A 22,169-nucleotide genomic window follows, 5' to 3' on the forward strand; every position below is an offset into this window, starting at 1 on the left:
TCTGAAGTATCAAGCACAAAGGGACTTAGAAGCTCTAGTTCAGGATTCTGTTAAGTTTAATTGACAGGTTGATTTGGTAGTAAACAAATTAAATGCAATGTTAGCATTCTTATTGAGACAACTAGATTACAAGAGCAGGAATGTACTGCTCAGGCTGTATACGGCTCTGGTTAGACCACATTTGTGAACAGTTTTAAGCCCTGTATTTGAGAAAGGATGTATTGGCCTTCATTTCAATGTTGTTGAAATGAAGGGCTTGTCATATAAGGATTTGAGGATTCTGGGTCTGTGCTTGGAGTTTAGAACTATAAAGGGGATCTGATTGAAACCTACAGAATACTGAGAGACCTGCATACAGTGGGCACGAAGAAGATGTTTCCACATGCTGGAGAGACTAGGAACCAAGACTGAGAGTGAAGGCACAACCTTTTAGAACAAGATAAGGATGAATTTCTTCAGCTAGATGGTGGTGATCCTGTGGAAATCATTGCCACAGAAAGCTGTGGATACCCAAGTCTTAAGTATTTTTAAGACAGAGATAAGAAGGATCTTGATTAGTAAGGGGATCAAAGGCTGCAGGGAAAAGGCAGGAGAATGAGGTTGAGAAACATATCAGCAATGAACGAATGGCAAAGTAGACGTGATTGCCTCAATCGTCAAATTCTGCCCTGATATCTTATGGCCTAATGAATCAATTTTCACTCATGATCAATATGAAATGGAAGGAGGATTGAGATTGGCAAGGACACAATGACTTCTGGGTGGAGGACTTCAAATGTCCATCCTTAATAGTTGCTCAATAGTTGCACGACTAAAGGACACAGCTGCCTGACTGGAGGCAGGCCGTGAGGGGATCAACAAGAGGTTGACAAATTTATCCTCACCCATCTGCAGATGTATCTATTGATCACAGTATTGGTAGGAGTGATCAACTCATAGCCCTTGTGGAGACAAAATCTGACTTTCACAGACAGAATATCCTCAGTTGTGCAAATACCACTCTGCTACATGAAATACATCTTGAACAGATCTAGCAACGTATGACTGAGCATTTATGAGGCACTGTCCGTATCAACAATGGCAACACAATTCAACCACAATATGTAAACTCATAACCCATCATATTCTACATTCTACCATTAAAAGTCTATTCATAAGTAAAAGCCTATGAAAAAGGAGTAGGAATCAGCCATTTGGTTTGTGGTACTAGCTCCATCATTCAAACAGAATTGATCAGCTTTATCAATGCTGTTTTCCTCGTTATGACCATATTCCTTGATGAAATTCAAAAAAGTCAATTGATTTCTGTCTTGAACAGCTAAAGGGAGAGGTTAAATAGGCTAGGGCTGTTTTCCCTGGAGTGTCGAACGCTGAGGGATGGCTTTATAGAGGTTTATAAAATCACGAGGGGCATGGATAGGACCAATAGACAAAGTCTCTTCCCCTGGTGTGGGGGAGTCAAAAACTAAAGGGCATAGGTTTAGGGTGAGAGGATAGAGAAATAAGAGAGACCTAAGGGGCAATGTTTTCACACAGAGGGTGGTAAGTGTATGGAATGAGCTAGCAGAGGAAGTGGTGGAGGCTGGTACAATTGCAACATTTAAAAGGCATCTGGATAGGTAAATGAATAGGAAGAGTTTGGAGGGATATAGGCCGGGTGCTGGCAGGTGGGACAAGATTGGGTTAGGACATCTAGTCCATATGGACAAGTTAGACCCTAGGGTCTGTTTCCGTGCAGTACATCTCTATGATTATGACTATGCTCAATGGTTGAGTTTCTAAAATTCTTCAGCTTATTCACATTGTATTTCATCTGTCACGTATTCACCAATTCAGTTAACCTGTATATGCACACTGAAGCCTTCTTACATCCTCCACTCAAATTCCTACCCACTTGTGTGCCATCAGCAAATTTGGAAATATTATATTCAGACACCACATCTAAATCATTTATATAAGTTGTGAACAGCTGTGTTCCAGACACTAATTCTTGCACCATTCCTCTAAAAGCCTGTATTCTTGTGAATGACCCATTATTTCCACTGGTTTTTGTCCATCATCCAGTTCACAATCCACAACTGTATAAAATCCTCAATCCCATGTCATCTAATCTTGTTACTAACCTTGTGGATGTGATATTATCAAAAACTGTCTTGAGAATCCAAGTACCCCACATTCTCTGGTTCTCTTTCATCTCTACCACAAGCGCCATCATTAAAATCTCCAACAGTTGTCAAACTCGAGTTCCCTTTCCTAAATCCATGTTGATTCTGCCTTATCACATGAGTATTTCAGAAATATTTAGTTATCACATCCTTTATAATAGATTCTTACATTTTCCTTATGACTGACAGGAAACTAATAAGTCTACAGTGTTCCATTTCCTCTGTTCTTCCTCTAGCAGTCCCATTAACAGCTATTCACCCTCCTAGCCAGATCATTATCCACTCCTTTGTCTGTCCAACTGTTCTTCTCTCGCTTTGGGCTCGATCTCCACTTATTGTTTACTCCTTACTCCCCTCCTGCATACAAATCAACATTTTCCTAGCTACCATCAGTTCTGAGGAAGAATCACTGGACCTGAAATGTTAACTCTGATTTGTCTCCACAGATGTTGCCAAACCTGCTTTTCCAGCAATTTTTTTCTCTTTTTCCTCTTACATTTTTTAAACTCACTAGCATGTAATGATATTCTCTTTTCACTTTATTTAATAGTTGCTTGATCATCGTTTGGGGGGTATTAATTTTTTGCCAAGATTCAGGTTTATTCCTTTTTCTGGAAAACTTACAATCCACTTCTTTTGATGTGATGCATATTTAAATGGTTTTGATAGCTTCAGTTGACTCACTTTCTTGCAAGGATTTTGTCTTAATGGAATGGATATTTGTTGCAGACCATTTAATACTTTGACTATCAAACATTTCCTGTCTACCATTTAAGCTTCTAGTTTCCCAAATGACCATAACCAACTTGCACCTCATACTTCCATACTTTCTTTTGTGCAGATTTAGAAATCTCATTTCAGAATGAATTATACCACTTTCAGACTTCATACAAAACTCCGGCATATCGTGATCATCATTTCCAAGTAGGTCCTTTACAAAAGAGTTACTAGTTAGCCCTTCTTGATTAAATGATCGAAGTGTCTGCAGACACCAATAGAACAAAGACAAGTTCTGAATGTGCATGCCCACCTCTCATGCTTTTCAGACTGTGCAATATAGAGCTGATATTTTTTAAAATGTAGAAAATTCTACTTGAGTACTTTTCCCCTTCTTTAATATACTTTCATTGGTTTCACATTTTGTAGATGTTTTTAAGGATGCTAATGTTCTTTACTTAAATTTAAATCGGATACCCTACTGGTACTGTGCATGCTTCTGGGTGTCAGCACATGCAGCCTTAAACAACCCAAAATCTAAAATAGCCAATCCCTAGTTTGTTTCTGAACATATATCTCCAGTTACCCATCTCCAACACACTCCAGGAATTCATCCTCCACACATTAATGCTGATTTGGATGACTCATTGAATGTGTAAATTGAAGTTATAATTCGTATGATTGCTCATGATTTACATTCCTGATTTGCCAATATTATCACTGTAGTTTGATGGTCTGTAAACAACTCCTGATAACCTTGGTCTGATGTTTCTTGATTACAACTTGAGTCTATATCTTCATTATTGAATCTAAGACTGCCTCTCAGTAATGTACTGATCTCATCACTTATTATGGTGCTACTCAGCTGTTTTTTCCCCCTTCTTGCTCTCCTTCCCAAATAATCAACATATCTGGTTTTTCACTTCCCAATCCTGGTCACGTTTTAACCATATCTGAACAACAGCAACTAAAATCATACCCAATTACTTCTATTTGTACCTTCTAATTATCTATCTTGTTGCAAATGTTGTATATATTTAGGCAGACATTTAACTTCAAAACAGACTCCAGATGCAGTCTCGCCAATGCCTTGTAAACAATGGATAACAGTTAAATTCAAAAGCTGGGACGACCCTTAACATCAAAGCAGCAATTCTCCAGATATGGCATTGAGGAACCTGAGTGGAACTGAAGTCAATAAGAATCAAGGGGGAAAGAAGCTAATGGTTGGAATGACACCGGGCTCAAAGGAAGATGATTGTGGTTAGTGGGGAGCAAACATTTCAGCTCCAAGAAATTGTTGCAGGTGATCTTCAGGGTAGTGCCCAAGGCCAAAACATCTATTTCACTAAGGACCTTCTGTCTGCCATAAGGTCAGAAGTCGGAATGTTTGCTCATGATTAAAAAATTAATTTTCTGAAAAATTCTGCATAAAAGAATTAGGAGCAAGTATAGGCATTTCAGCCCCTTGAGCCTGCTCCACTATTTAATATGATCATGGCTGATCTCATTTCAGCCTCAACTTCACTTTCCTGCCTGCTCTCCATCTTGTTTCCACCCATTACTAATTAAAAATGTTCATCCCCTCCTCAAATTTATTGTGTCCAGCATCCACTGCATGTTGGGCGTAGTAAATTCCACAGATACACAATCCTTTGAGAGACCTAATTCCTCTTCACCTATTTTATAGCCACCACCGTTTAGCCTAAAACTATGATCTCTTACTTTAGACTTCCTGACAAGGAGATTTCCTGATATCGACACGGTCAATCCACTTTCGCATCTTATATATCTCAATTAGATGCCCCGTCATCCTTCTAAACTTCTAAAATATAGGTCAAAACTGGCCAGCGTCTCCACATAAGATAAATCTTTCATCTCTGGAATTAATCTATTCAACTTTCTCTGAACCGCTTCAAATGAAATCCTTCCTTAAGAAAGGAGACCAAACTATACACAGTACGCCAGATGCATTCTCACCAATGCCTTATAAAGTTGCAACAAGGGAGTAGAGTCCAGTGGCATACCACAGGGACCAGTGCTCAATCTCTTATTTTGTGGTTTATACAAACCATGTAGATGACAATGTGGAGGGAATGACAAGTAAATTTGAAGATGACATGAAGATTATCTTACTGATAGACAGTGAGCAAGGTGGTCTTCAGTTATAGGGGATAGAAACAATTGGTCAGATCGGCAGACCATGACAGATGGAATTTAACGTGTGAACGTTGATGTGATGCAGTCTAGAAGTAGTAACAAGACAAGGGACTACTGAATGTATCATAGGGCATTAGGAAACCCAGTGGAAAAGAGGGACCTAGGGTTGCTTGTCCAAAAATCCCTAAATGTGGCAGAGCATATTAATAGAGTAGATAAAATGATAGAAGACACTTGTCTTTTTAGTCATGGCATAGGTTATAAGAGCAGGTGGTGACACTGAAGATGTATAAGAATTTGGTTTGGCCACAGCTAAAGTAGTGCATGCAAATCTGGTTACCGCGCTCTATAGGAAGGATGTGACGCTGCTGCAAGTGATGTAGAGGAGATTCATTAGGATGTAGCTGAGAACAGTAGCAATTTGGCTATGAAGGGAGGCTGGATAAGCTCAGGAGTTTTCTTTGCAGCAAATGATTGAAGAGGAGGCTGTCCGAGCTGTTTGAACAGCATGGACAGAGTGAATAGAAAGCAACTGTTTTGCTTAGTTGAAGGATCAATATCAAAGGGACATAATTTCAGGGTGACAGGCAGGAAGTTCATGGGGGGATCTTGAGGAAAAAGTGTTTTCACCCAGAAGGTGGAGGTATGTTGAATGCAGTGGAGGGTAGTTCAGGCAGGAAACCTCACAATCTTAAAGTACTTGGATGAGCATTTGAAGTGTCCTAACATGCAACGCTATGTGCCAAGTGCTAGAAATCGTGACTAATGCAGATTTAATGTATTTTTCACAGCACAGACATGATGTACCCAAGCACCTCTTCTGTAATATATGATTCAGGCTTGAATCAGTTAAGTGGCAGTTAACATTGATGCCGCACAAGTGCCTGGCATGACCATTGCTCCAAGTGAGGTTTTGTAAGAGGGTTGGGTTTTTTCTTCTAATTAGGGATAAAAAGGATTTGTGGAGACAAGAGTGTGATCTTTCACAAATGCTTCCCAATGATAAGCCTCTGTGACCTGACTACCATGGAGACAGAAAGTTCAGTTCTACTGAAACTCAAGTGCCAGCTTTCATACCTGAACACACTGAAGAGCAGCTGGACTTGGTTTGACAGACTTACAGGCTCTCAAGCACTTTAATTCAAAGAAATGCCCACACACAAAAAAGTGTCAGACAAGAAGAGATTGATGAGGATAGATGAAGAGGAGAAAGAGAAAAAGACAGTTGTCTTATAAGATATGTCCTATCTATCCTGCCCACTAGCTACCTAACAAAAGAGCAGCGCTCCATAAGCTTGTACTTTCAAATAAACCTGCTGGACTCTAGCTGCGGAAGCTTGGACCAGGGTCTTTCGAGAGCGGTGGATCACTGATTTGAGTCTTTACATCTGACATCAGAGAGCAGAGGTTTCTTGGAAAGGAGTGACTTTTTACTTCCGTCCAGCTATACAAGTGAGTGCTTTCTAAACCAGAGACCCTACCTTTGTAGGCCCTCCCACCAACCACCTCCTCTAACCTTAAACACCAGGGACATATCAAGTAAGCTTCTCTTTTTTTCCCCATTCTGATAAGGGAATGACAGTGACAGTGCAGGGAGAGTAATGTTCCTCCTGCATGATGTTTGAGGTAAGGGACGCCGTTAGTGTCCCATCCAAGTACATCTGCAGGAAGTGCACCCAACTCTCGCTTCTCCAAGACAGTGTTACGGAACTGGAGCAGGAGCTGGTTGAACTTTGGATCATTCAGGAGGCAGAGGCTGTGATAGATAAGAGTTACAAGGAAGCAGTTACTCCTAGGCACAAAGGAAGCTGGGTAACTGTTAGAAGGGAGGGAAAATTAAGTCAGTGCAAGGGTCCGTGTGGTCATTCCCCTGCAAAACAAGTATACCGTTTTGGATACTGTTGGGGGGAGATAACTTACCAAGGGTATGCAATGGGGTGCAGGTCTCTGACACAGAGCCTGTCCCTGTTGCACAGAAGAGAAGGAGAGAAAGGAGGAGAGGGTTAGTCTTTGGGGACTCAAGAGTTAGAGGGTCAGATAGAAGGTTTGTTGGGAACAAACGAAACTCATGGTTTGTGTGTTGCCTCCCAGATGTTAGGGTCCGTGATGTCTCAGATTGCGTCTTTGGGGTCCTGAAGGGTCCACGTCGGTACGACGACATAGAAAGAGGGATAGGGATGTAAGGCAGGATTTCAGGGAGCTAGGGTGGAAGCTGAGAGCTAAAACAGAGTTATTATCTCTGGTTTGTTACCCATGCCATGTGATAGCAAGGCACGGAATAGGGAGAGATATCAGCTGAACACGTGGCTGCAAGGATGGTGCAAGAGGGAGGGTTTCAGGTACATGGATAATTGGGGCTCATTCTGGGGAAGGTGGGACCTCTACAAACAGGATGGTCTTCGCTTGAACCAGAAGGGTACTAATATCCTGAGCGGGAAACTTGCTGGTGCTATTCGGGTGGGTTTAAACTAGCTCAGCAGGGAGATGGGGACCTGAAGTGTAGTTCCAGTGTACAGGAGGCTGAGAGTAGGGAGGGTATGGACAGGATTTCATGGTCACAGGAATGTGCTGGCAGACTGCAAGTTGGTTTGAAGTGTGTCTACTTCAATGCCAGAAGTATCCAAAATAAGGTAGGTGGAGCTTGTAGCATGGATAGGTACCTGGGACTTCGATGTTGTGGCCATTTCAGAGACATGGATAGAGCAGGGTCAGGAATGGATGTTGCAAGTTCCAGGGTTTACATCTCTCATTAAGAACAGGGAAAGCAGTAAAAAAAAAAGGAAGGTGTGGCCTTGTTAGTCAAGGACAGAATAACGGTGGCTGAAAGTAGTTTTGACGAGAACTCATTTACTGAAGTAGAATGGGCTGAGGTTAGAAACAGGAGAGGAGAGGTCACACTGCTGGGAGTTTTTTTTATAGTCCTCCACAGAGTTCCAGGGATGTGGAGGAGAGGATTGGCAAAACAATTTTGGGTAGGAGTGAAAGGAACAGCGTGGTCATTATAGGGGACTTCAACTTCCCCAACATTGACTCTAGTACGTCAGATGGATCACTTTTTGTCCAATGTGTGCAGGATGGTTGCCTGACACAGTATGTCGAAGGGCTGACAAGAGGGGAGATCACACTGGATCTGGTGTTTGGTAATGCATCAAGACAGGTGTTTGATTTAGTGGTAAATGAGCACTGTGGAGAGAGAGTGACCATAACTCAATTACATTTAGTTTAGCGGTGGAAAGGGATAGGTACATGCCACAGCGAAGAGTTATCGATGGGGCAAGGGCAATTATAATGCAATTAGACAAGACTTAGGAGACATAGAATGGGGTAGCAAAATGCAGGGGATGTGGGCAATTAAAATGTGGAACTGGTTTAAGGAACAGATCTTGCATGTCCTTGATATGTATGTCCATGTCAGGCAGGCAGGTAGGCAGTGATAAGGTAAGGAAACCGTGACTTACTACAGAAATTGCATCTCTTGTTAAGCGAAAAGAGGAGGCTTATGTGACATTGAGACGAGATGAGGCGATGGAGACTTTCAGATTAAATAGGAAGGATGTAAAGAGGGTTAAGAAGAGCAAAGAGAGGACATGAGCAGTCTTTAGCAGGTAGAATAAAGGAGAACCCTAAAGCTTTCTATAGGTATGTAAGGAATAAAAGGATGACTCGGGTAGGAAGAGGGCCAAAGACTGAAGTGGGAAGTTGTGTGTGGACCTTGTGGAGATTGGAGAAGTGCTAAATGAATATTTCTCATCTGTTTTCACTTGGGAAAAGGAGAATATTGTAGAGGAGAAGAATGAGATACAAGATATTAGACGAGAAAGGATCAAGGTTAGTACAGAAGAGATTAATCAATTCTAGAAGGAGCAAACGTAGATAAGTCCCCCTGGACTGGATGGGATTTATCAGAGGATTCTCTGGGAAGCTAGGGAGGAGATGGTGGAGCCTTTAGCCTTGATCTTTGAGTCGTCATTGTCTACAGGCTTGGTACCAGAGGACTGGAGGATTGCAAATGGTGTACCCTTGTTCAAGAAGGGCAGTAGAGATGACCCAAGTAATTACAGACCGGGGAGCCTTACATCTGTTGTAGGAAAAGTTTTGGAAAGGATTATAAGAGATAGGATTTATAATCATCAAACAAGCAACAATTTGATTGGAGATAGTCAACATGATTTTGTCAAGGATAGGTCATGTCTCACAAACCTCAGTTTTTTGAGAAGCTGACCAAGCATATGAATGTGGGTAGGACAGTTGATGTGGAGTACATGGACTTTCATAAAGCCTTTGATAAGGATCCACATGATAGGCTTTTGGAGAAAATGAATGGGATTGAGGGTGATTTTTTGCAGTTTAGATTAAAAACTGGCTTTCTGTAAGAAGACAGCGAGTGGGGGTTGATGGAAAATATTCAGCCTGGAGTCCGGATGTAATGGTGCGCCACAAGGATCTGTTTTGGGACCACTGCTGTTTGCCATTTTTATAAATGACTTGGACGCAGGCATAGTGAATGGGTTGCAGATGACACTAAAGTCAGTGGGGTAGTGGACAGTGTGGAAGAGTGTTACAGGAGGACTTGCATAAACTGCAGAATTGGGCTGAGATGTGGCAAATGGAGTTCAATGCAGATAAATGTGAGGTGATTCAATTTGGGAAGAATAACAGGAAGGCAGAATACTGGGTCAATGGAAAGATTCTCGGTAGTGTGGATGTGCAGAGGCATCTTAGTGTCCATGTACACAGATCCATGAAAGTTGCCACCCAGTGCTGTTAAGGAGGCACGTGGTGTGTTAGGTTTTACTGATAGAGGGATTCAGTTCCGGAGCCGTGATGTCATGCTGCAACTATACAAAATGTTAGTGCGGCTGCACTTGGAATATTGTGTACAGTTCTGGTCACCCCCATTACAAGGAGGATGTGGAAACATTGGAAAAGGTGCAGAGGAGATTTACAAGGATGTTGCCTGATCTGGAGGCAAGGTCTTATGAGGAAAAGCTGAGAGACTCGGGTCTGTTCTCAATGGAAAGAAGGAGGCTAAGAGGGGATTCGATAGAGACATACAAGATGATCAGAGGATTACATAAGGTAGACAGTGAAAGTCTTTTTCTTCAGATGATGACGTCAGCGGGGGGCAAAGGTACAAATTGAGGGCTGATAGATTTAAGACAGATGTCACAGGCAGGTTCTTTACTCAGTGGTAAAAGTGTGGAATGCCCTACCTGCCAATGTAGTTAACTCAGCCACATTCGGGAGATTTAAACAATCCTTGGATAAGCACATGGATGATAATGGCACAGTGTAGGGGGATAGGCTTCACAGGTCGGCACAACATTGAAGGGCGAAGGGCCTGTTCTGCGCTGTATTGTTCTATGTTCTATGACTCTAACCTGGAGTCATATGATTTTCAAATTATTGAATTTTAGAATGTCTTAAATCTGTGTCCAGCATGGCCAAAAAAAGGCATTATCAGCATGGGTTTTACTCCTGGGATTCCATCTGGGGTTCTTTGAAGACCAACATTAATCACTTTCAATATGAACACTGCACATTACTACTCAGAAATGGGGAGCAGAAAGCTCCGATGGAAGGTCATGCGATCATGTTCAAAATTATATGCACAGTTGTAATAAAAACAATACAGGTAGAGGTAAACTGTTTGAAATTACTGGACAGCAGAAAAGATTATTATACAACTAATCACATCAAATATTAGAAGAGTATAACCTTTACTCTCAGAACTATTCGATTAAAATTTCAATTCTACACTGTGAAAGACACAATGTATTTTTGGCCTGACCTTATGGACAAGTAGTTAACAAATTATTAAAGAAATATTAAATTTTATATTATGCATAAGGAATATACAAGATCCTTCATAAATATTTTAAGTTTAATAACTTGTGCAAAACAAAATGGGCTGAACTATCATCACATTTCTTGTAATTAAATGACAATATTGTTTATGCTGAGCCAGAAAAATCAACTCCAGTTCTAGAAATTAAATCATGTAGCTGAGGTAATAGGGCAGACAAGCTGTAATTTCTATCAAAGATGTCAATATCATTTGTGCTGCATGCAATTTGCCTTTAAAGTTATTTATGCTTACTATGTTAAAAGCTATAAATAGAATCATGGTTGTCGTTACAATAAATAGGATGGCTCGCCCATTGAAATGTCAATACTAATAGATTTTTGTAATAATTGTCAAAATGCAGCAGCATTTATCCACAATGTGTTCTTTCATTTCATATCTCAATGAACAGAATTCACACGTTTAATCTTCTGAAATAAATTAAAACATTTTGACTAACTGCTACATTTGAAATACAATGTGCTAAGTAACCTAGCTGTTATGGCTTCTAAAGCACATAAAACTAATCAAATATGGTTACTACATTTCATTGATTTTAATTGAGAAAGAAAAAAATGAATGGAATGTTGATGTAAGAATTTTGGATGAAGTGATCTGGCATCTCTGAAAGTCTATGTGGAGTTTGGACATTCTCCCTATACCCGCATGGATTTCCTTCGAATGTTCCGGTTTCTTGCCACATACCAAAATTGTGGGGGTTAGGTGGACTTGCCATGCTACTCGATAGTATCCAGGGATCTATAGATGAATTGGAGTATCCATGGGAAATGTGGGTTAGAGGGATATGGTAAGAGTGGTGGGTCTGGATGGAATGCTCTCTGGAGGGTGTCTGTGGGCTTTATGGGCTGAATGGCCCTGCTTCTCACACTGTAAGGATTCTATGAAGCAATGGCTCTATAATGCATTTCTAGACCAACAGCAGTGATGTCACACTTACTGTTGCAAATTACATAACTAAATTAATTACAAGGGTTTAACATTAAACTTGAATAACATTTATGTAATATCATTAATTCAGTAGAACATAAAGAAATTTCAGGGGAGGAATTTGGTAAATAGCAGAAAGTAAAACAAAGGTATTGGGCCCACATTTTCTGCTAATGGAATGGTCAAGACATACAGCAGTGAATGCGACTTTAACTGTGGCTGGATGATTTGTGCTATAGCTTTAGGAATTTTCTGTCAGCTGCAGTATGCAGCCTTTGGAAAAATGGTCTTAAAGTGCAGAATCAATGAGGCTCAAACCCCTTTTTGAGAAGAAAGCTCCTTTCTACCCAGCAGACTTGAAGGGTTTTTTTTAGTTCTTAAACTTTCAATAAAATCTTGTCCAATTCCATTTTTACTCCCTTATAAATCAGCATTTTGCAATTTAGTTGTAATGTATTCCCATTAACAAAGTTCCACATCTTTGACTTTGACCCCACTACAAGCTCTGTACCATTGTTACGAATTCCATTTCACACATTTGTCCTATTTGCTTCTAAGCTGCATTTTCAATACTGCTTCATTCAGAGATGCCTTGTTTCTACCTCCACCAATGTCTGCCTTTTTTGCTTTTCTTAGTTTATTGCCACTAAAACTGCCATATAGATCTCGCTAGTTCTAGATTTGACTATACTCATGCTCTCCTCAAACATCTGTAATTTCCAGCTTAATCAAACCTCTCCTGCCTGTACCGTCTCTCACGGTGTCTTTTCTAGAGTTAAAGCAACCAAACGCTTGCCCTTACCACAGTGATTTATTCATTTGCCTATTCCTTCACTCCACGATTGGCAGCTGTTCATTTGCTGTTTGTGGTCTTGGCTCTGGAATTCTTTTCCTGAACAAAGCCTAATAGTATTCTATCCTTAAAATACTCTTCTTTGGGTCAAGCTCTTGGTCTTGTTTGTAATGGTCCAGATCTTTCATTCAAAGTAGCACTGAACGTTGAGACATTTGCTGTTGAGCATCAATAGGGATGGGGCACTTAGGGAAGACGCGACAACCTCACAAATAATGACCACAAAGTGGTATAAATGTTAAATAATTAATTAGCCTTTTTTTAATAAAAAGCTAGAGAGACTCGCCAGGTAACATCATATTGGAACATATTTGCAGACTACTGAATCATAAGAACACAACCAATAGGAAGAGGAAAAGCACATATGCCCCATCGAGTCTGCATGACCAGGGGTGATTTTGGACTTAAATTCCACTTTACTGCCTGCTCCCCATATCCCTGAAAAACAAAAACTTAGTTATCCCAGCTTCACATCAACTTACACAGAGCTTGTGCACAACTGGAGCAGAGATGCCAAAGATTCAAAACCTTATGAGGAAAGTAGCTTTTCTTCAAATTAGAATTAGGTTTATTGTCACGCAAACTCAACTACAGGGATACTCGACTACAATGAAAAGTGTACAAAGTCGCCATTTCCGGTGCAAAGATACTTAGGGGCAATATCTTAGGTATAAATTAGGAAAGTGAATTAATAAAGGTTAATGATCAGCATTACAGTCTCAAAATTCAAAAGTTACACTGGTCTTCTCTGAGGAGGCAAACATTCTGTGCTGGTCTTACGCAAGGCTGAGAGACCATCAAATCTGCACTGCGCCTCCACAAGACTGGGAATCCATTGAGTTTGTCTGAGGTAAGTAGAGACAGAAAAGAAGAAGAAAAAAAATACAAAAAGAGGAAAAAGAAAAGAAACAGATGGCCCACACAGCAGCAGTAAAATCTAGAGGGAACGTATCCTGAAGGTAGCAGGACAGGCAAATAAAACAGCCAAACTGGCATTCAGGATATGTTTCTTTATTGGTTGAGGAATAGAGTAGGGAGGTTAAAACCCAAAAATTATAAAACACTAGTTAGACAATAGCAAACAGCAGTTGGACGGGAGACTGCGTGCACTCTGGTCATTTTTAGGAAGGATGCAATTCTGCTGGGGAGGGCAAGGGAAAACTTACCATGTTTTTTTTTCAGGAAGAAAATTTTAGTAATAAGTAATGGTTGGCTAGGTTGGGATTCGTTCTTTGCAACAGAGGATATTAAGGTGAGATTTACTTGAGGTTTATAAAATCACAGAACCTGCAAAAAGTAGATATGAAGGTTGTTTTCTGTTTGCAGACAAATCAAGAACCAGAAGGCATAAACATGAAGTATTCAGAAGGATTAGAGGTAACTTGAGCAGAAGGTCTTATTTTCGCAGAGGAGAGTGCGAGTCTAGAATTGACTGGCAAAAAGGAAATAGAGATTGAAATACATCACAAATTTTAAAAATATTTGAATATGCATTTGAAGTGATATAATCCAAAATAGCTACAAATGAAGAGCTGTAAAATAGGATTTATTTTTCCACAAATTGTACGTGTGCCTTCCTACCCCAATCACTTGGATAGCTCTTTACTGGCCAGCACAGACCTGATAGTCCAAATGGCCTACTTCTGTGACATACTTTTCTCTGGGCGGGATCATCTTCTCATGTCAAGGATGAAGATGGCAAACTAAGTATGCCACATCTCCACTCACAGGGAGAGCAGCTGGCTGTGCACAATATAGAGGTGGCTATTCAATTTGAAATTCAGAGACAGGAGCCCCAGCAAATCCCATCGTAGAGACAAGCGAGAAGGCACCCTCTTATCCGATAGGGTGAAAGTTCAGCAATTATATTTGAACACCATTCCTTGTCATCAAGCAGCATCTGCCTGACTGATACAAACCCTGAATGTACTAGTACTTCTTCAGTAACATATCATAAGAGATCCTGCAGGGTCCTCATTCTGGAGAGAATTTGCATGCAATTGGGATGTCACAGACTTGCCTGATGCATTGCTCCATTGCCCTTGGTATACCCTTGACTAAGAATCATTCACTATAACCCATCAGCATCAGCAAGCCTTAGAACGCTGGACTACCCTGTTATCCTCAAATTGACAGGTGTACTCCTCAAACCTCCATCTATCATCCTAGATCTGCCCTGTTATTCTCAACTCTTAAGACAGACAGGTGGCTGGTAGAACACAGCAAGCCAGGCAGCATCAGGAGGCGGAGAAGTCGTTGTTTCGGGTGTAACCCTTCTTCATTACTTTGCTCAAAAAATACACAGTTAAGCAACATGTAGCAGAATGGTACCAAGCTGGCAACAATACAGAAAAATAATGAATAGCTCAAAATAATTACTCAGACTGGCAAATGTTGCAAAGTGATGCCTTACAAGGTTTGGTTAGTGACCAATGCTGTTCATTACTAAAGGTACTGGGATAAATGAAAGAGCCAAAATATCGTCCAGCTTAATGAGCTTAGAGAGATATTTGAGGCCTGATCAAGATAATTAATTACAATGGTAAATCCTCAGAAATTAAGGGATAACAAGCCACTGTCACAAAGCTACCTGCGAACCTTAGCCAGTGTAGTATTTTTTCGGACGGGGGTTGAAAAGCTGTGCGTCGAACCTCAAAAAGAGAATTGTGAGAACAGAGTTAAAAGGTAACAGCTTAGAAAGAAAAAAGAAAACTGGAAATAAAGCTAAAATTTAAGAAGTTTAAGTAATTCAAACATAGATTTTTTAAAATCGAAGTGCAGTGGTAGCTTTAAGAACATACATAGATGAGTTTACATCCAACAGCAGAATGAAAGTAAGTCAAACAGCCTGCTCGAGAACACAGGAGTTTGAAGCTGTTCCTGTTGTTTAGGAGTATAGTAGGAAACAAAAGTGGGAGCAAAGAAGAATGTCATACTGGAAATTAAGTTGGCAGAATGGTAGGTGTGATCGATATGGACTTCAGTAAGGCGTTCGACAAGGTTCCCCTTACGAGACTGGTTAGCAAGGTTAGATCTCACAGAATACAGGGTGAACTATCCATTTGCATACAGAACTGGCTCAAAGGAAGAAGACAGAGGGTGGTGGTGGTGGAGGGCTGTTTTTCAGACTGGAGCCCTGTGACCAGTGGAGTGCCATAAGGATCAGTGCTGGGTCCTCTACTTTTTGTCATTTACATAAATGATTTAGATGCGAGCATAAGAGGTACAGTTAGTAAGTTTGCAGATGACACCAAAATTGGAGGTATAGTGGACAGCGAAGAGGGTTACCTCAGATTACAACAGGATCTTGATCAGATGGGCCAATGGGCCGAGAAGTGGCAGATGGAGTTTAATTCAGATAAATGCGAGGTGCTGCATTTTGGGAAAGCAAATCTTAGCAGGACTTATACACTTAATGGTAAGGTCCTAGGGAGTGTTGCTGAACAAAGAGACCTTGGAGTGCAGGTTCATAGCTCCTTGAAAGTGAGTCGCAGGTAGATAGGATAGTGATGAAGGCGTTTGGTATGATTTCTTTTATTGGTCAGAGTATTCAGTACAGGAGTTGGGAGGTCATGTTGCAGCTGTAGAGGACATTGGTTAGGCCACTGTTGGAATATTGTGTGCAATTCTGGTCTCCTTCCTATCGGAAAGATGTTGTGAAACTTGAAAGGGTTCAGAAAAGATTTACAAGGATGTTGCCAGGGTTGGAGGATTTGAGCTATAGGGAGAGGCTGAACAGGCTGGGGCTGTTTTCCCTGGAGCTTCGGAGGCTGAGGGGTGGCCTGCTAGAGGTTTACAAAATTATGAGGGGCATGGATACGGTAAATAGGCAAAGTCTTTTCCCTGCGATCGGGGAGTCCAGAACTAGAGGGCATAGGTTTAGGGTGAGAGGAGAAAGATATAAAAGATACCTAAGGGGCAACTTTTTCACACAGAGGGTGGTACATGTATGGAATGAGCTGCCAGAGGAAGTGGTGGAGGCTGGTACAATTGCAACATTTAAAAGGCATTTGGATGGGTATATGAATAGGAAGGGTTTGGAGGGATATGGGCCAAGTGCTAGCAGGTGGGACTAGATTGCGTTGGGATATCTGGTCAGCATGGACAGGTTGGATCGAAGGGTCTGTTTCCATGTTGTACATCTCTATGACTCTATGACTCTATGGCAGGGAACAGCTAATGCATCTCAGATTGCGGTTCCAAGAAAAAATAAGAGAGCATGTTTGACCAATCACCACAAAGTTTGGAGTAGTCTTTAAGGGGGAAACAACAATTTATTTTTCCAAAATAGATGAATGGTTACTTACTAACTCAATATTTTTAATAATGTGCTGAAGGCTTGAAAACAAACAGCCATCCACAGACAGCTACTTTTCTTTTGGACAAAGATCCTGACAGTACTTCAGAGTGCTCACACTTAACATTTCTAACACAGCTCAGTACACATAATGCACAATTTTGTTGCATTACTCACAGAAAAATGGTTTTGCACAGGGAATTTACTCAGAAAGGATATGATCTTCCAGCAGATGTTTAATTTGTTGTTGATCTCAACAGCCTGAGCATGACGTCTTTCCTCTTCAATTTGCTTTAGGTTTTCGGTACACAGCACTTTGTTAGATGCTGGAAGTGCTTCAAAGTTGAACTTGTCAACTTGTATGGCCATCCTGCAAAGTATAACAGATCAAACTCACTTAGAATACAGTTGTATTGACATTTGATAGATTTGACTGCATGAAAGTCTACAGACTTAAATCTAGAAACCTTGCAGATACTTTTCACAACGTGTTTAGTTAGACCATTGGATGGGTGCTGACAGCTCTAAAAGTCAGCATACATCTGACTTCTGTAATCATGATCATAAGTTTACCTATTTATGTTAATTCAGGAAAAAAAAAATCAATAATTATACAATTTTTACAAGTATTATTGTTCCCAAAGGGCAGACAGTAAAAGCCTGCCTTGAATACAAGCAATGCATGTGAGCTAAGGTCTGTCAAAACAAATGTCTCACAAGCTTGATTTATCTGTGCTGTATGATAAAATCTCAAATGCCAAGGTTTGTACTATAACAAGTTAAAAGCAGGATTGACTAAACATTAATTAGTACATAACAGTACTCAAATACAGAACAGACAACCTTTATTAATGCTCTAATATGACTGGTAACACTGCGATAGTGAGGACCACAGATGCTAGAGAAGTTCGAGTCAATAAAATGTGGGTACTGGAAAATGTACAGCAGATCAGGCATCAGCTGATAAGCAAGACAGTCAACAGGGTTATGCTTGAAATATCGACTCATTTGCTCCTCAGGTACTGCCTGACCTGCTGTGCTTTTTCCAGCGCCACACTATATTGAAACTGGTAACCCTAAGCCACACTGCATCTTGCTCTACAATGGACTGCAGCTTTTCAGGATACAGGCAATTGTATCCCTGATAATGTTCCATTTTGTCATGTCAGAATATCAAGAGACAATTGAAGGTGTTTCCCTCAGTTTTCAAAGAATTCATGAAACAACTACCAGCTGTAAAGACACTTTAGCATTTTCTCATCTCAGCAGTACCAGAGCAAATCGTCCAGAATCTTCAGAGACTCACAGAACATAATTCTGGTGTGTACCAAAAAAAACATGCAATATGGCAAAGATTAGTGATAATCCAGAGGATTGGAAACATTTCAAAACCAACAAAAGATGATCAAAAAAAATGAAAAGAAGAAAATAAGGCTTCAGGTAAACTTGTAAGTATTATCAAAATAAACAACAGGAACTTATCTCAATATATAAAAATGATGACAGAAGCCAAAGTGAACATACACTGGGGTCAGAATTATTTACAAGACATATTAATGGATGAAAGAAGTGAATGTACCATCACCAAGTCAGCAGATGACACAGGTGGTGTTAAGGCAAGTAGTGAGCATAACAGAGCATATAAATGGATATAGATAAATTAAGCAAGTTGGCAAAAACATGGCAGATGGAAATCATGTGGGAATGTGTGACAATATGCACTTTGTCAAAAAGAATAGTGGGGCTGAATATTATTTAACTGGAGAAAAATTGCAGAAAGCAGAGAAATTTGAGAGTCCTTGTGTGTGAATCACAAAAAGCCAGCATACAAGCTCAGCAGGTAATAGGGAAGGCAATTGGAATGTTGGCCTTTATTTCAAAGGGAATAAAGCATAAAAATAGGGAAGTCTTGGTACAACTGTACAAGGCACTGATTAGACCATACCTGGAATATTGTGAACAATTTTGGGGTCTCCATATCTAAGGAGAGATATATTGGTATTGGAGGCAGCCCAGACAAGGTTCATCGAGTTGGTCCCAGGCTTGGAGGCATTTTCTTCTGCAGGAATGGTTAAGTAGGTTTGTCCTGTACTCACTGCAGTTTATAACAGTAAGAGGAGTCCTTCTCGAAACATAAAAGATTCTTAGGGGTTGTTAGAGGTTGATACTCTTTGTGGGCAAGTCTAAGACCACAGGCATCATCTCAGACTGTGCGGTCACCTTGTTAGGACAGAGATGAGGTAGAACTACTTCTCTCAGAGTATTCCATGAATGGACTTTTATTTAACCAGAGAGGAGTTTAAAGGCTGGATTCATAAGTATATTTAAAGATGAGATAGACAGATTTTAATCAGTAAAGGAATCAAGGATTATGGGAAAAGGCAGGAAAATGTAGGTGAGAATTATCAGATCAGCTATTGAATGGCAAAGCAGACTTAGAGGACACAACGGTCTCCTTCTGCTCCTACATCTTATCATCTATGGACTGTAAAATGTCTCCAGAGCCTATGAATGAAATGTGTCAGTAACTATAGGAATGTGAAAAATTGTATGAGAACAGAGAGTATAAAGGCAAAGACACTCAGTTAGAAAAATTCAACCAAATCAGTTGCTGGCATTGATTCTTAAAACAAAACGTAGTAATCTGTGTGCAAGTAGTGAGATATGAGATATGATTTTATCTCTAGGTAAAGTAATACAAACACAGTCGTCACAGAATGATAATCCTCTAGGCAGGAGCATAATGAAATTTTGTTAGGGCATTGGTGAGGTGAAGAAGTGCTGATGTAGAACAACAGACTGTTGTTCTGCCATTGACATGCAATTCTATCGGTTCAAGATCTTTGCCAAAACTACAGAATGTGCAAAATCGAATAGAATGAAAATACAACAAACACACAGACCAAATGCACATCTACTTGAGTCAGTAGTAGAATTAGAGCATTGCTTGGTCAACAGCTTATTTTTGTATTTGAACCAATACAGTATGTTGGCAGTACATGTCCTCAGTGAGTAAAGTTAAAATCTCCATGGACAAGAGAAATGTTTAAATAACTGCACATCACAGGATGGGAAGATGTAAAGCAAGGCAAATACTTTGAGCTCAAATCAAGTACAAGGTGGCCACCATAAGGCATGGTTATGGCAGAGGAAACAAGGCCAGAAAAGCAATTTAAATCAATGCCACCGGCCTGATGAAATTGCAAGAAGAACTAAAGCGGCAAAAGGGCAGTTTCAAAGTCTAAGCAACCCTGGTCTAACAGAAGAAAAATGGAAGTTTTCATTAAGGTTGCAGAAAAGGCAGGACATCATTCATTAACACTGCTTTAAATGGAGGAAGCATTTATTTCAACTACGAGGAGCAGATAACATCCAGAAAAATAAAATCGGGAAAGAAACAAGAATCCTTACTGCAGCCACAGGCAACAGAGCTCATCTAGAAAAATCTGAAGAAACAAAATTTCTCTCTTAAAGCCGCAAAACATAGAAGTCATTTGGAAAAATAATGGTTAAAATGGACAACATTAATTAAAGCTGCATGCAGCAAATTTATTCAGTAAGCTGTTAAGGAAACATGAATCACTTAGCTAAAGTTACAAAACAAGAAATTCATCCATTGAAGTGGTGGAAAAACTCCATTTTAGCTGAGAATATGTTTCCTTCATTTTTGCAGCAACACATAGGAAAATTCTACAGTACAGCAAAAGAGTAGTAGCAGCGCCATCGCAGTAAAATAAAAAGCCTTTTATGACCAAAGCTGGAGGAATGCACTATTACTTTAGTCCCACTCTCATGGTTCACAACACAAAATTAAAATACTTTCATCAATGACCAAGATGACCTCATGGTGTCAGGTTTTAAACAACAAGATTAATCAACCAGGTTTATTCACTATTATTTCTTAATTATTAGGATACATCCTATTCAATATAGATGCAATAATTGGTTAAAAATACCAAGTAATTTACAAATATAAACATGTATCTCTAAATTTTCCAAAACGTATGGGCAAAGAAATATATATACACTTCAGGGAAAGATAAAGGAAAAATTAGACTTTCCTGCAGAAACTAGTTTTCCCAAAAAACAATTTGGGCAAGAGGTTATTCCTAAAAACCAATGAACAAAGTATAGAATATCTTGCTGTCTGTTACTCTGATCTTTGGCACACATTGTCAAGTCAAGGCTCAGGTATACCTGTCTCTTGCAGGCACAGCTTGCTCAAGAAATACAATCTTGAGATGTATTTTCCACCACTTCTCAAAGAACAAACAAGTTTCACCCTCAGCTCAGCAGAGATGTTTGCTTTTCAGAAATTAGAGATTTCACTTGGACAGTTTACGCACATTTCATCTGATGAAGGAGCAGTGCTCCAAAAGCTTGAGATTTCCATAAACCTATTGGACTGTAATCTGGTGTCTTGTGACTTCTGACTTTGTCACACAACAATTTTAAGAGAAGAAAATCAATCTTTGCACAGCAGATCAGAACAGTCCATTAAATTCATTAAATAGAAAGTCACAGATGACACATATGCAAAACCAGTGCAACAAGTAGTGCACCAAAAACTACAAGCTTTCATCAGTGCTGAGAAACCTCACAGTCACAGACTGTTCACAGCTGTTTAAAGTGAATGCTTTATCTGATACACAATAAGTGGCTTTCTGAAAATGTTAAGTCAGACACAGTCATAGAAAAGCGAAAAATCAAAAACTATCAATACAAAGAAGCTAAAAGATGTAGAATAATCAAAGAACAAGAAAAACCTGAAATAGTATTAAAGGAAATGGGTAATCAGATGTTACATTTTGACAAGCTGACATTTATGTCAACTGTCAAGCAACTTCTTCATCCAGCAAAAGGAGCAATTAAGATTAAGATATGCTACAAGAGGCTCTCCAATATATCAGTTGCCAGATAAAGACTTCACAGTCAAGAATTTTCACACTTGAATAGGAATAAGAGCTTTGACCTCAAATCTTCTTTGAATGACAGAGGAGATCAACTAGTTGAACTCGAGGAACAACTGGTCAATGAGCAGCACATTGTGGAACAATTTATCTCAGAACAACCAAAAGACAAATCTATTTAATTATAGAATTCTTACAGCGTCAGCCTTATAAAGCGCCAGCAGTACATCCTCGCTCTTTTATTCTAGCTCTCTTAAAACAAATGCTAACATTG

At 39.9% G+C, this 22,169-nt stretch overlaps 1 protein-coding gene across 6 annotated transcripts in view; it reads right to left on the reverse strand.

Annotated features, from left to right (window-relative positions):
* Positions 1-22,169, reverse strand: part of trappc9 (trafficking protein particle complex subunit 9) — a 663,479-nt gene that overhangs the window by 351,789 nt on the left and 289,521 nt on the right. For 5 of the 6 annotated variants that reach the window (XM_087986471.1, XM_087986468.1, XM_087986469.1 and 2 more), the window contains one exon: positions 17,205-17,355. In XM_087986471.1, coding sequence (XP_087842597.1) covers positions 17,205-17,355 — 151 coding nt within the window. Of the gene's footprint in view, positions 1-17,162; positions 17,356-22,169 lie in introns of all 6 variants that reach the window. The other variant, XM_087986473.1, reaches the window with a different exon arrangement.

This window comes from Chiloscyllium plagiosum, unplaced genomic scaffold (genome assembly GCF_037043375.1).
Source record: "Chiloscyllium plagiosum isolate Xiang-an unplaced genomic scaffold, Cpla_swu_hap1 HiC_scaffold_4, whole genome shotgun sequence".
Classification (NCBI taxonomy): domain Eukaryota; kingdom Metazoa; phylum Chordata; class Chondrichthyes; order Orectolobiformes; family Hemiscylliidae; genus Chiloscyllium; species Chiloscyllium plagiosum.